The sequence below is a fragment of the Cetorhinus maximus genome, chromosome 6 (genome assembly GCF_964194155.1).
Source record: "Cetorhinus maximus chromosome 6, sCetMax3.hap1.1, whole genome shotgun sequence".
Classification (NCBI taxonomy): Eukaryota; Metazoa; Chordata; class Chondrichthyes; order Lamniformes; family Cetorhinidae; genus Cetorhinus; species Cetorhinus maximus.
The window spans coordinates 29418321-29433932 of NC_135884.1; the positions used below are offsets into that span (position 1 = coordinate 29418321).

At 40.7% G+C, this 15612-nt stretch overlaps 1 protein-coding gene across 2 annotated transcripts in view; it reads right to left on the minus strand.

Annotated features, from left to right (window-relative positions):
- Positions 1 to 15612, minus strand: part of bicd2a (BICD cargo adaptor 2a) — a 76892-nt gene that overhangs the window by 26954 nt on the left and 34326 nt on the right. For both annotated transcript variants that reach the window (XM_078543499.1, XM_078543498.1), the window contains exons 3-4: positions 3183 to 3335; positions 524 to 973 (exon numbers count right to left, since the gene is read on the minus strand). In XM_078543499.1, the coding sequence (XP_078399625.1) occupies positions 524 to 973; positions 3183 to 3335 (603 nt within the window). The remainder of the gene's footprint in view (positions 1 to 523; positions 974 to 3182; positions 3336 to 15612) is intronic.

Here is a 15612-nt window from a genome sequence, read left to right on the forward strand (position 1 = left end):
GCTTGAGGTTTAGGAAGCTTATTTGGCAATCAATTTGTTTTCAGCAAAATGGCACAAGTTATCTAGAATAAAATGAATATAACTTGCTAAATTTCAAAGGTAGGAGTTTCATCAAAGTCCTTTCTCCAATTGCATGAGACTACTCTTCAGTAATAGTTTTGGTTTGAGGAAAGAGCAACATAAAGCAAATCCCATCATGTAAATATGGAGGAATTTCATAGAAATGTATTGAATAGGAAAAATAAATTTAACCTCATGTTCATTTAGAGGCCTCCTCTATACACCCTTCAACTTCTACAAAGCCAAGTTATCAGTGAAAATGTACAATGTTAACACAGAGGCAATTATTATCTTGCCAATATTTTACTGAATTGTTCAAAAAATTACATATTAATTAGATAAATATAAAATAGCAGGAAGTCACGATACTAAATTTGATTAAATGTCATTAGTTGATACATATAAATACATTTCCAAAAATTCCAACTGTGGCATGTCACTATAACTATTGAAAAGCACATACCTGCATAAGCTGCTGTTTCAGCTTTTGAATTTCAGAAATATTCAGTTCACTTAGCAAATCGGACACCAAACTTGGTGCTGGCTTAAAGATATCATTTTTCTTAGGAGTGGACAGCTTATTGTCACCATTCATTTTGCTGAAGCTGTTGTTTTCATAACCATTAATCATCTCATCATTGTTTGGTTCATTGCCATCGTCACTAAACTTCAATCCATCCAGCGATATATTCAACTGGCTAGTGTACATTGAATCATTGATATTCATATAGTGAGATAATTCCTTTCGCATATTGTTTTTCTGCTCACGCTCATTCTTCAATGTCTCCAAGGATTCCTCAAGTTGGCGTTCTGCTATTTCTTTCAGTCTGATGGCATCTTCCAATTGGCTGTTGAGGAATTCTGTGTCTTCCTCAAGTCTTTTGATTTCATGTTTAAGACCTTCAAATTCAACCTGCATTATAATGAAATAATGAACTGCATTTCCTGAGCAGAATGACATTTTATGTTCACTAGTAACCAGATATGTGGTTGAAATGAGCTCTCAAAAATTCTATCCATAATCATATCAGTGTTTATCTATGCATCATGGGGTAAAGGAATACCAAACTCAAATAAATACATTTCATTATTTGATTAACTGACAGTTTTGATAAAAACTAATCATGAATTGTGGATATGTGGAAAAATGTGTTTAGAAAACCTTTTCATGCCTGTAAGAGTGAAGAATGTTTGGAGGAAGTGCCTTCTCCAGATATAATTTTTATATTGTTCTATTATTTTTAGGACACAACTCATTCAAAAATGCACTTGCTAATGTTATGGTCAGGGACTGTACAAGTCATGTCTTAGTGTGAAACAATGGATTCTCACTTCATGACTTGTTCATACAACTGAAGAAGCAATGTCATTGGGCATCAATACTGGACAAAATTAACATTTTTGTTCTAGCACAGGATTAATCTCTACTTTTCAGAAGTCAAACATTTAAGGATTGTACCAAATGCAGTTTTGGTTCAAGTCAATGCCCTTGCTGATGAGTATGGCATCATTTTACTGCTCCATCCACCGGAACTTCTACTTTTGTGTCAGTGCATATCAAAGCAACTAGAGCAATGAGTTCCACATTGTAACTACCCTGGGTGATGAGCTTTCTCTTTAATTCCTTACTGAATTTATTACCTACTACCATTTTTTAAAAAAAATGTATTCTTTCACGGTGGCGGTCACTGGCTAGGCCCACATTTATTGCCCATACCTATCTGGCCTTAAGGCGGCAGTGGTGGGCTGCCTTCTTGAACCGCTGCCATCCATGCGGTGTAGGTACACTCACGATGTTGTTAGGAAGGGAGCTCCAGGATGTTAACCCAATGACAGTGAAGGAACGGCGATATAGTTCCGAGTCAGGATGATGTGTGGCCTGGAGGGGAACTTGCAGCTAGGTGGTAGAGGTTGCAGGTTTGGAAGGTGCTGTCAAAGGAGACTAGGCGAGTTCCTCCAGTGCATTTTGTATATGGTACACACTGCTGCTACTGTGCGTCAGTGATGGAGGGGGTGATGTTTAAAGTGGTGAATGGGGTGCCAATCAAGCAGGCTGCTTTGTCCTGAATGGTGTGGAGCTCACTGGAGCCACACTTATCCAGGCAAGTGGAGAATATTCCATAACACTCCTGACTTCGTCCTTGTAGATATTGGATAGGCTTTGGGGAGTCAGGATGGGAGTTACTCGTGACAGAATTGCAAGTCTCTGACTTGCTCTTGTACTCACAGTATTTGTACGGCTGGTGCAGATCAGTTTCTGGTCAATGGTAACCCCAGGATATTGATTGTGCAACATTCAGCAATGGTAATGCCATTGAACGTCAAGGGCAGATGGTTAGATTTTCTCTTGTTGGATATGGTCCTTGACTGGCACTTGTGTGGCCCGAATGTTACTTGCTACTTATCAGCCCAAGACTGAATGTTGTCCAGGTCTTACTGCATATTGGCATAGACTGCTTCAGTATTTGAGCAGTCGTGAATGGTGCTGTGCATTGCGCAATCACCAGTGAACATAATCACCTCTGGCCTTGTGATGGAGGGAAAGTCATTGATAAAGCAGCTGAAGATGGCTGGGCCTCGGACGCTACCCTGGGGAACTCCTGCAGCAATGTCCTGGGATTGAGATCATTGACCTCCAGCAATCACAACCATCCTCCTTTGTGCTAGGTATGACTCCAGCCAGTGGACAGCTTTCCCCCCGATTCCCATTGACTTCAGTTTTGCTAGGGCTCCCTGATGCAACACTAGGTCAAATGCTACCTTGATGTCAGGTGCAGTCACATTTACCTCACCTCTTGAATTCAGCTCTTTTGCCCATGTTTGGACCAAGGCTGCAATGAGGTCAAAAGCTGATTGGCCCTGTTAGAACCAAAACAGAATGTCAGTGAGGTTATTTATGGCCTCTAGATTTGATTTCCCCACAAGTGGGGATATTTTCTCCACTTCTACCCTATCAAAGTCTTCCATTATTTAAAAGACCTCCATCAAGTCACCACTCAGCCTTCGGTTTTCAGTTCAGTCTTAAGTGATAGAAAGTTTGGTCAAATTTCAGTGAGTCTTTTTTGAACTTTTTCCGATGTAAAACTTAGAATACACACAAAGCATGTTTTTTTTTAGCTCACCTGGTTTTGTTTAAGGACAGAGACTTGCTTCTGAAGAGAGATGTTTTCATCTTCAAGCTCAGAGTAATCTTGCAAAAGCCTTGCTTCACGGAATTTATATTCTTTAATATCATCACGCAGGCGATTTCTCTGCAGCTCCACAACCTGATTGTTCTAGAGAACAAAAAAAAATTACAAACTTTATCCAATCTAAAAACCTATACAACATGCTGCAAATCCTGGGAAAAGTAACAGTTAAAATCATGGTACTATTTTAATAAAATCAAAGTGGTACTGTGGTAATGAGGACCAGGAAAGAAGGGCCTCAGAGTAATTGATTTAAAAGGCTTAATTTAAAGAGATAAGTCATGGCAGGAGAGCTCAAAGCCGTGGTGTGCTCCTCGTGCTCCATGTGGGAAGCCAGAAACATTTCCAGTGCCCGGGACCAGCATGTGTGCAGGAAGTGTGCCCAGCTGCAGCTCCTGGAAGCATGGGTTTCAGAGCTGGAACGGCGGCTGGGGACACTGTGGAGCATCCGCAAGTCTGAAAGCATCATGCATAGCACGTTTAGAGAGGTGGTCACACCGCAGATGAAGGAAGGGAACCACCAGGCAGTCCAAGAGAAACAGGCAGGTAGTTCAGGAGTCCCCTGGGGTCCCGCTCGCAAATCGGTATTCAATTTTGGAAGCTGTTGAGGGCGCTGGTTCCTCCAGGGAGTGCAGACAGAGCCAAGCTTCTGGCACCACAAGCAGCCTGTCTGTGCAGCAGGAGAGGAAGAGAGGAAGAGCAATAGTAATAGGGGATTCTATAGTCAAGGGAACAGATATGCACTACTGTGTCCGTCAACGTGACTTCAGCATGGTGTGTTGCCTCCCTGGTGCTAGGGTCCGGGATGTCACTGAACGGCTGCAGGGCATACTGAAGGGGGAGGGTGATAAGGCAGAGGTCATGGTACATGTTGGTACCAATGACATAGGTACAAAGAGGGATGAGGTGTTGCATCAAGAATTCAGGGAGTTAGGCAGTAGGCTAAAAAGCAAGACCTCTCGGGTTGTAATCTCTGGATTACTCCCAGTGCCATGTGGTAGCGAGCTCAGAAATAGGAGAATAGCGCAGATAAATACGTGGCTTAATAGTTGGTGCAGGAAGGAGGGTTTTCGATTCCTGGATCACTGGGACTATTTCTGGGGAAGGTGGCAAGACGGTCTACAACTGAACCAGAGCGGGACTAACATCCTTGCGGGCGGGTTTGCTCGTGCTGTTGGGAGGACTTTAAACTAATTCAGAAGGGGGAGGAGACACAGAATGTTAGCAGAATAGGGACACATCATAATACAGTAAAACAATCAAGTCAGAGGGAGTACAGCTGCATTAAGTTTCAAGGAGTAAGGCAAGGCTGGATGGCCTCTACTTTAATGCCAGGAGTATTACAGGTAAAACGGATGAGTTAAGGGTGAGGATTGACATGTGGAATTGTGATATAGTAGCCATCACTGAGACGTGGTTGAGGGAGGAGCAGGATTGGCAGCTCAACATTCCGGGATATAGAATCTTCAGGCGAGACAGAGGAGGGGGTAAAAGAGGAGGCATTGCATTATTAGTTAAGGAGTCAGTTACTGCAGTAAGGAGAGATGATATCTTGGAGGGGGCATCAAATGAAGCTTTGTGGGTAGAGTTTAGGAATAAAAAAAAGGGGCAGCCAGATTGTTAGGTGTTTATTATAGACCCCCAGATAGTCAGCGGGAAGTTGAGGAGCAAATATGCACCCAATTTGCGGAGGTGTGTAAATACAATAACAATAGGGTAGTTATATTAGGTGATTTCAACTTTCCCGACATTAATTGGGATAGATATAACATTAAGGGCTTGGATGGAGTGGATTTCTTGAAATGTGTACAGGAGAACTTTTTAGGTCAATATGTAGAGGGTCCAACAAGGGACGGCGCAGTGCTGGACCTAATTCTGGGGAATGAAGCCGGACAGGTGGCTGAGGTGCTGGTGGTGGGGGAGCATTTTAGTGATAGTGACCACAACATGGTACAGTTTAAGCTTGTTATGGACAAAGAAATAGACAAGTTGCAAAAAAATGTTTTGGATTGGGGGAGAGTGGAGTTTAGTAAAATAAGGCAGGATCTGGCCAAGGCAGACTGGGAACAACTACTTGTGGGGAAATCTACAGAGGAGCAGTAGGGGGCATTCAAAAAGAACATAGGGAGGGTACAGGCTCAACATGTTCCCTCTAGGATGATAGGAAGGAGTAACAAGCCAAAAGATGACCAGAAATTTTCAGGATACGATGAGAAGGAAAAGACAGGCTTTTAGCAGGTACAAGGGGAGCATATCAGCGGAGACATTAGTGGAGTACAGAAAGTGCAGGGTGGAGCTTAAGAAAGCAATTAGGAGAGCAAAGAGGGGATATGAGAAAGCTCTGGCTGGTAGAAGTAGGGAAAATCCCAAGATAAGTATATCAATGGGAAGAGGATCACCAGGGAAAGAGTAGGGCCCATTAGGGACCAATCTATGGGTGGAGCCAGAGGACATCGGTAGAGTGTTGAACGAATACTTCACATCTGTCTTCACCCAAGAGAATGAGGATGAAGGCATCGAACTCGGGGAGAGAGAATGCTTGGTTCTTGAGCAAATTGATATAGGGAGTGACAAGGTATTGGAAGTGTTGGCAGGCTTAAAAGTGGACAAATCTCCAGGTCCCGATGATTTATGTCCCACACTGCTGAGGGAGGCAAGGGAGGAGATCGCAGGGTTCCTGACCCAAATTTTTAATTCCTCTCTGGCCACGGGGGAGGTGCCAGAGGACTGGAGAACAGCTAATGTGGTTCCACTATTTAAGAAGGGTTGTAGAGAGAAGCCAGGGAACTACAGGCCAGTGAGTCTCACGTCAGTGGTAAGGAAACTATTGGAGAAAATTCTGAAGGAGAAAATCTATCTCCACTTGGAGATGCAATGTTTGATTAGGGATAGTTAGCATGGCTTTGTCAGAGGGAGGTCATGCCTAACAAATTTGACTGAATTTTTTGAGGAGGTGAGCAGGTATGTAGATGAGGGTAGTGCAGTTGATGTAGTTTATATGGATTTCAGCAAAGCATTTGACAAGGTCCCACATGAGAGACTTATAAAGAAGGCAAATGCACATGGGATACAGGGTAATTTGATAAGGTGGATTCAAAATTGGCTTAGTTGTAGGAGACAGAGGGTGATGTCAGAAGGATGCTTTAGTTACTGGAAGCCAGTGTCCAGTGGTGTACCACAGGGATCTGTGCTGGGTCCCCTATTATTCTTCATTTATATAAATGACATAGATAACTATGTGGAGGGTAGGATTAGTAAGTTTGCAGATGACACAAAGATTGGCCAGGTGGTTAACAGTGAGGTTGAGTGTCTTGGGCTACAGGAAGATATAGACCGGATGATCAAATGGGCAGATAAGTGGCAGATGGATTTTAACCCTGAAAATTGTGAGGTGATACACTTTGGAAGGAGTAATTTGACAAGGAAGTATTCAATGAATGGCATGACACTAGGAAGTTCTGAGGAACAAAGGGACCTTGGCATGTGTGTCCATAGATCTCTGAAGGTGGAGGGGCATGTTAATGGGGTGGTGAAAAAGGCATATGGGACACTTGCCTTTATCAATCGAGGCATAGATTACAAAAGTAGGGAGGTCATGTCGGAGTTGTATAGAACCTTGGTGAGGCCACAGCTGGAGTACTGTGTGCAGTTCTGGTCGCCACATTATAGGAAGGACGTGATTGCACTGGAGGGGGTGCAGAGGAGATTCACCAGGATGTTGCCTGGGATGAAACATTTAAGTTGTGAAGAGAGGTTGGATAGACTTGGGTTGTTTTCGTTGGAGCAGAGAAGACTGAGGGGCGACCTGATCGAGGTGCACAAGATTATGAGGGCATGGACAGGGTGGATAGGGAGCAGCTGTTCCCCTTAGTTGAAGGGTCAGTCACGAGGGGACACAAGTTCAAGGTGAGGGGCAGGAGGTTTAGGGGGGATGTGAGGAGAAACTTTTTTACCCAGAGGGTGGTGACAGTCTGGAATGCGCTGCCTGGGAGGGTGGTGGAGGCGGATTGCCTCACATCCTTTAAAAAGTACCTGGATGAGCACTTGGCATGTCATAACATTCAAGGCTATGGGCCAAGTGCTGGTAAATGGGATTAGGTAGGTCAGGTGCTTCTCACGTGTCAGTGCAGATTCGATGGGCCGAAGGGCCTCTTCTGCACTGTGAGATTCTGTGATTGGTCTCAACACAAATGCTACCAAATAAATTTGTCGTTCCTCAACTAAATTGAAGTTGCATTGGCAGAAGTTTTCAGTTCAAGGTTACAAACAAATAATTCCAAGTGCGAAATCACTACCTCATCTGCCAGATATAAATCAGTTTGGAGACAGTGGTTTATTGTTCCTAAAATACCAATGAAAATTACTATAATGTGTGCTTAGGCAGTACAGTTCTTTCTTATTCCATGGCAATTAAGTTTAATTTTAGTAAATATTGTATACTTCAAAATGGCACATTAAAGTTTATTTTACATAAGCATTTGGTTAATTTCTTATGGCATTACTCAAAAAGCCAGTAATTACATATTGCATCATTTGCAAATTCAGAAAAAAGATACATGAACACTTTAAAAAATATAAATAAATACATAAATAGACTTAGATTGTTAGTTATGTTTCAGAGCTGGGGTTAGAAGTGAGATGGGGCATGGTGGGGACAAATCAAAGAAGAAATTACTGCCTAGTAATAACCATGCAACCAATAATATATTAAACAGTCCCATGGTGAGCTGACACTAGATGCCAGACAGCATACACATCAATGGACAGACCTTTTCTTTTAAGGCATATACTTAGCGAATACATTTGCAAATGTATTTGAACATATAGCTAGTTCATACAATAATATCAAAGCTTAAACAGTTCAAAAACCTCAATAAATATTTCACAGAAGACATAACTATGCACTGAGTCCTGACATGAAGGATGCAAAGATAATATGTTTCTGATCTTATTTCTTTTATGATTCAGTCAGCTAAGTCCAATTACAGACTTATGTACTAGTGAGGGTATATTTCTACTTCTGCTCAGTAACAAGGGTAGTAACTTAGTAACATGGTTGCTTTCATCTTCTTCTGGATTAGACACTAAAGGGTAGAAATTTATCTCAGTGGTTTTAAATCATATTGATTTTAATTGAGAGAATTGGAGAGGACAAATTGTTTAAATGTGAAGGACACATCACCACATTGGGACAGATTGGGCTTTATATGTTATGGAAAATGAAGCCAGAAGGAACAGCCCTTATAATCACTGGCAATGAGGCAGGTTGTAAACAGACTCTGGATGTTGCTTGATCCTCCAAAAGTAGGTTAGGGATGAGGAAAGTGAGCAAACATTTTTTAATTATTTGTTCATGAGATGTGGACATCACTGGCTAGGCCAGCATTTACTGCCCATTTAATGCCCTTGTTCAGAGAGCATTTAAGAGTCAACCAATTGCTGTGGGTCTGGAGTCACATGTCAGCCAGACCAGCAGACTTCCTTCCCTAAAGGAAGGATATTAATGAACCAGATGGGTGTTAATGACAATTGGCAATTGATTCATGGTCATTATCAGATTTTTTAATTCCAGATTTTTATTGAATTCAAATTTCACCACCTGCCATGGTGGGGTTTGAACCCAGGTCCCCAGAGCATTTCCCTGGGGTCTCTGGGTTACTAGTATCACTACACTACCACCTCCCCTGGGCAATGCGATGGTGGGACAGTGGTCAAAACTCATTTGCACGTCACCAATGCAGATTTTGGATGTGCCATTTATGTCTACTTGGGTTCAATGATGTTAGAAGGTGAATGGAGCAAACACTGTCAAACAAGGCACAAAATAATGATTATTTTGATTTGGCATTAGGCATTAATATAATACTTAGTGACATGCTTAGTGCATGTCAGTTTTTATTGCAATATCATAAAGTCATCATGCAGTTGATCATTTCCAATTTGGGATCAGTTCCCACAGGAGCCACTTCGCAAAAAAAATGTTTTGAGTACTGTTGTTTCTTAAACAAGTTATCCAAAGCAAATTAAACCACATCTTATATGATTAGTAGGTTAAATAGTCACTTGGTAGGACAGAACTTGAATATTGCTGAAATGAGAGACATGTTGCTGAAGCTTTCTGTCTTGCACTCATCAGGACAAACACAAGATTGTCAAATTTCAAACAATCACAACAATTTATACTACAGGAGAAGGGTGCTGATTGGTTCGCAAGTCAACTCCGAGTGGCTGAGGCATTGCCATGAAAAAGTAATGGGGAACTTTGGGCTCTCAAGCTCCCTGGTAATTCAAAAAAGGCACAAGACTTGGACATATCCCTTTTGTTTGCAGAGAATAGGTCCTTGCCTCAATGTAGCCGCTTCTCACAAGCGTAAATGAGCCATGCTACAAGCTTGACTGATTATCTTAAATTGGTTGTTAATGTAGCTAATTAGCACACTCATGGTTGTTCAGCAAGTGCTGACCAATCACATTTAACAGTAGACATTTTATTTTAGGTTCTGCAAGCGCAAGCTGGTTAAATAAGATCTGTTGTAGCAGTAAACCAGAACAAAACCAATCCAGTTAGAATGGCCTCCTCCTGTGCTGTAACCATTCTGATTTTATAAAAATACAAAAGCCAATAACTTCCTTATTTACCTCTTTCAAATCTGTCCATCCAATTAAAATCACAGTAAACAAATAAGACCTTTTTGGTGAATTTCAAGAATGCAAAATTCAAATTCCAGCTACCTTGAACTCTGGACTCTGTGAAAATCTGATATGGTTAACAAAAGGAAGGCCTGCTGTTTTTATAGCACCTGCCTAGATATGACTTTTTTTTTGTAAACCAAGTATCAAAGTCTACATAACACCAACTGTGTTTACTGCCCTGTGGGCATTTTTCAAAATTCCTTTACAAGTACATGAAGAGGAGCCACACACAGGGAGATCCTATCACAACTATTCCAATTATTACTGGCAAATAAGAAGCAAGTCAGCTGGTAGTAATCAGCCATCTTTGTTTCTCCTGTTGAAAAAACACCCCTCACAATCTAAAAGCAACTTCACCAAAATGAAAGCGTTCCAAGCAGCACATTTGTAACATGGAGGCATTATTTTTAATTGCACTTATGAATTTCAATTTTCATTTTAAATAGCAATGATTATTTGTCACATATTTAAACATTGGCGGGGGCAGAGAGGAAAGAAGAGAACCAGAGTTATGTTGTGCAGTCTGAAAAGTTGTGTATAGTTGGAATTTAAAAGTTGAAAGACAATTATTTTACCAACAGCTGGTAAGCTTCTGCAGTCACAGCTGTAACAAATTAAACTGGCACACAGCCAGGCTCCATACACATAACATTTCCTCATGTATCAAGGAAAGAAGAAACTAAAAGCTCTTCAAGAGAATTTTTAATTAAAATACTGGTATATAAACAAGTTATGTTAGATTTACAATGTAATTATATGCATATGTCGACAAGTGCATAGACATGCCAAATTGGGGATTCACAAGTGACGTTTATTTAGTCATCCTCTGTGTTGATTGGTGGGAATTGCAATTTATTATTCAAAATGAAAGCAAACAATCTTATTTTTAACTTTGTTCTAAAGGTTTGCAAAGCAGTTTCTCCATAAAATTCCAATTAAAATAATTACTATTTTAAATTCATAGTGCTTAGCTCAAGTCAAAAGAATTAAAGAAATGGTATTCTGAGCATTGAAGAAATTATTTCTTCTGCTCTCAGTATGTCACCACTATTCAACCAGCTTTCCAACATCTTAGTATCCTGGGATTCTGATCCTGATAGAAAATTTATAACCTTCTAACTATAATGCTGATTGCACTAAGAATAGTTTGGTTAGAAATTAGAGATTTGCACAAAATATTTATGTGGGCAAAAATGTGTCACGGGTAAGTGATATGTTTAAATGATTGTATCAGAGTTTGGAACAGGCAGAGGATTAGATTAGTGCTGTGAGTTTCTGCATTACTTACATTAGTGTATTTAACTGGATTGTGAGGGGAAATTCCTTAAAGGTTACAGACCTGAAATGTTAACTCTGTTTCTCTCTCCACAGATGCTGCTAGACCTGAATATTTCCAGCATTTTCTGTTTTTATTTCAGATTTCCAGCCTCTGCAATATGTTGCTTTTTGTCATTCTTATGCTGAACAGGAAGCTCTCATGGATAACTAATATGATTCAAATTGCTTAATTTCACAGCATGCTTCCAAGCAAATAGTTAAGTGGTGGCAGTTGTGGAATCTGGTTATCAATTTCAATTTTGTTTATAAAAACAACTTTTGGCATGTTGATTGAATATCTAAACAAGGGACTACACATGATAATTTCTTGGCTATTAATATAATTTAAATCATATGGAGTGCTTAGAAATCTGTCCAAATCAAAACCAGAGCTGATGTCTCCAAACAGATAAAACTTGTCAGTTTTGTGTGAAGGAGCATTCTTGAAACATTTCACCATTTCAAATCAACACAGATTCTGCAATCTGTTTCTTAAATAGTAAAAACCTTAAGAGATGACTTCAGACACATCAAAAATGAAATTTCAATTCCCCAAATTTAACAGGGTCAGTGACTTGCAGCCACTAACAAGTTGGTTTTCCAGCTGAAATAAGACTTAAGTGAATTAACATCTGTAATCTTAGAAGTTTTCAGTCAAAATGTAAGCAGTTAATATTTGCCCAGAGATAATCTCAGTCAAATATTTGCCAGGCAGAGTAAGGATGTTCAAAATCAAGGCAGAACGCAAAATCAATCACAACAATCTTTCCACCATAGAGGTGGTGGTTAATTAAGGGTTGCTGCAAGAAAGCAGGAAGGCATGGTCAAGAAGCTTGGTAACCAGGGATACCAAGGGAAATAAAAAGCTGCTTCTCCATTAAGACAAAGTAATTAATGTTAGCACTTTACTGAACATCCAACAAATCCAATCAAGCATGCCAAACAACAATAGAATTCAACATCATTTGTCAATGAATTAAAGAGATCTAACAGGACCAATTGCACCATTTTATGCAACATTTATTTTGCCACACTACTTCAAGGCAGCGAATGGGTTCTGCAGCAGGTGGAACAGAAAAATAAATATGCGTATACCATCACAAGAACTTACATTGAGATTTGCCAAACGTTGCTGATGGCTTAGGGAAGATGCTTTAAGTACAAATGGAAAACTGTTTTATTGGCAGCCATTCATCTCTTTAAAAACACTGGTTGTGCCACTTTTCCCTCTGTTAGTAGTGCTAGCAGAGTCATGCAAATGCACTGTTTTGCAACATTATTGTTTCTCAATTCACCTTTGAGTAAATTTCCATCTAACAATGTACTCCTCAAAGCAACAGCTCAAGCTGCACTGTTTATTCATGAAGCCTCCTTCCTCAACACAGGCACAGTGCTGCACCCCTCCAAGTGACAGATTTTAGCACAGGTGACCAAAAGCTTGATCAAAGATGTAGGTCGAGTAGCGCCTTCAAGGAAAGCAAGATAGAAAGGTGGCAGTTTAAAGAAGAGAAATCTAGAGCTAATAGTCTAGATATCTTAAGGCACAGCCTCCTGTGGTAATTAGGGATTCACAAGAGGCCAGAATTGGAGCTCCGCTGAGATCTCGGAGGGTTGTAAGGCTGGAGGAGGTTATGGAGAGAGAGGTAGGGATGGGCTAGGTACTGCTGGACCCCAGCTAAGTGTCCGCTGCTATATTCTTTCCAACATGAAGATGACCTACTTCCAACTCATCATGCAGTAACTCCCCCTTTTAAGTTGCCCCAATTTAAGTCGTTCCACTTTAAAGTCAGTCAACTAACAGGGCCCTTACTCACGTTTAGCATGTGACTTTTCAAGCCATTTCACGTTGGGTCTGAGATAGGGTCACATGGCCCAATCAGTGCCATTTTTGAGCGGCCTCTCCCACTCCCTGACCTTCCCCTTTTGCCGACCCTCCCTCATGTGGCTCCTTCTGCTCTCTGACCCTCCCGGTCGCTGCCGACCTTCCAGCTCCTGGCCCCTCCTACTCCCTGTCAATGCTCTGGCTCGCAGCCTCTCCTGTTCCCAGATCCTCCCTCTCACCGCCTCTCCAGTTTGCGTTTACATCCTGCAAGTCAAAGCTGCTCCTGCTGCCTTACGCCGCTCATCTCCAGAGCCCTCTTCAGACCCAGGGTTCGGGAGAGATAGGGAGCGGGAGATTTGGCGAGAGGGAGAGTCAATGAGTAGAATATGCGGCAAGCGGGAGATTCAGCAAGCAGGATTGGCAGGGACTGGGAGAGGCAATGAGAGGGAGGATCTTCGAGCAAGAGAGGCAGCAAGCTGGAGGGTCTGCAGCAAGGAGTTAAGTTGAAAGAGTTGGCGTATTTCTTTTATATTTTTTAATTAATTTTATTTCCGAAGTTATTTCATTTACCAATATAGGAATTTAGAGGAGTATTTCAACTTACAGGGCATAATGTTTTAATTTTTTTCTGCTGAGAAAGGTCATACAGAAACTAGCTACAGCTTTGACATTGGTTTTCATGGGAAAAATCTGATTTGCTTAAAACTGTTTCCTTAAAGTTGCACTTTTCAGAAATGCAACTACAACTTTAAGTGAGGACTTACTGTATCACCCATTCCTCTCTGCCTCTTTACCTCTCTCTCCTCCAATTAGTTTCTCCTGAAAACCCATCTCTTAGACCAAGTTTTTAGTTATCCCTCCTGTTATCACTTTTTTAGGCAGTGTCAATTTTTGTCTGATTGCACTTGTGAAGAAGCTTAGAATGTTTTTCTACATTAAAGGCCCTATACAAATGCAAGTTGTTGTTATCACTGCAGGATACACCTCATGTTACCAACAAAACATCCAAATCTACCAAGTGAAAGAGGAACCACACTATACACACGCTGCCACATAAAAAAACAAAGCACAAATTTTGTTTAACAGCCAGTGGTCAATATGTTTGCCTATAAGGGGTATGTATTTTCTTACCTTCGGAGTGATTGTCCCAATTAAATAATCCTAGCAGCAAGTTTTTTGTGAATTTTAAAAATATAGGTTATTTATAAGCACACATTTGCCCCAGATGTTTAAAATGTGACATCTCAATTACTTGACTCTCACGTTTTCACAGAGAAAGATTAAAGTTGGAGGTAGAAACAACACAATTACAATTTATGACCACCCAGTCTCTTTCGTGGCAGCCCTGTAGTTTCTTAGTTGATGCTTTATTTGAAGTGAAGGTCTTGTAAAGCACAGGATTCTCAGTATGCTCCGAGTCCTATTGTAGTTGAATTGCCAGGAGTTGGTTCTCAGGTGAACTCAAAGTTGGAACAGGTTGGGGGAAACTCTTTCTCCTACTTTCAATGTATTATTGTTTATTACCATAGCTGCTTAAATGCCTTGCAGCCAGCTCAATGGCTTTCTGGTGGAATTCTGTTTCCAGCTTCTTGCTGTTATATTAAAAGCAGGCAACAAAATGCCTTCTTCACCCTGTGACTTCTACAAGTTCAAAGTCCTTCTTCCAAAAAGGTGTGGCGTGTTGATTACACATCCTGTGTTGTCATTTGACAGCTTGAAATCCACCCAGTCTGGTTTGGATGAGGGACTATAATGGAAGGTCAACGAGCTCCATTCACATTAATCTAACACACATTGAATTTCGATGTTTCTTTTGTCCATGATGATACAGGAAGATGAGCTGGTTGGAATGCTATAGTTCTTTTGTTGATGGTCTATCCTTAAACAAAGGGATGTGTGAATTTCCCAGATGGCTGTGAATGCCCATATTTAATTAGGTATTTGTTTGACACTCAGGATTGTCTGCAGTTCAAAATGCCAAAGATTACATGATTTGCTGCGGCCATTTCAATAGTGTGTTTGTGTTCAAAATCTTAAGTATTGACTGACAGTTCACACTATACTGGAATGTGACAACAGTCTAAGTCTAAACATGAGAAAAAATTGCAGCAAAAACATGTAAGGGATGGGACTCTTAAAAAGTGCCCCATAAGATACAATGGGCTGAATGGGCTCCTGTGCTGCAAGATTCTATGATTTCATTAAATGGCAACAATCATACTTCAGAAAAAAAAATGAATAGTATTCTTAAAATACATAACAATAAAGTGAACAAACTTTAGACGCAATAAAATACCAAGTGACAGAAACACAGCACCAATGTTGTAATATTTAATTATATATTTTCAAGACACCCTGATCATGCGTCAAAATGGCAAACTGCCACCTTCTAAAGAAAGCCAACCTGTCTAAACACATCCGCACAACACAGTGATTTGATTGCTGTTCCCTGGGATTAATTTCCAGAAGTCCTTTCAGATTGAATAGAACAGAAATTGGACTCTATGCATTCTAATTCTTTAAATGTAGAGG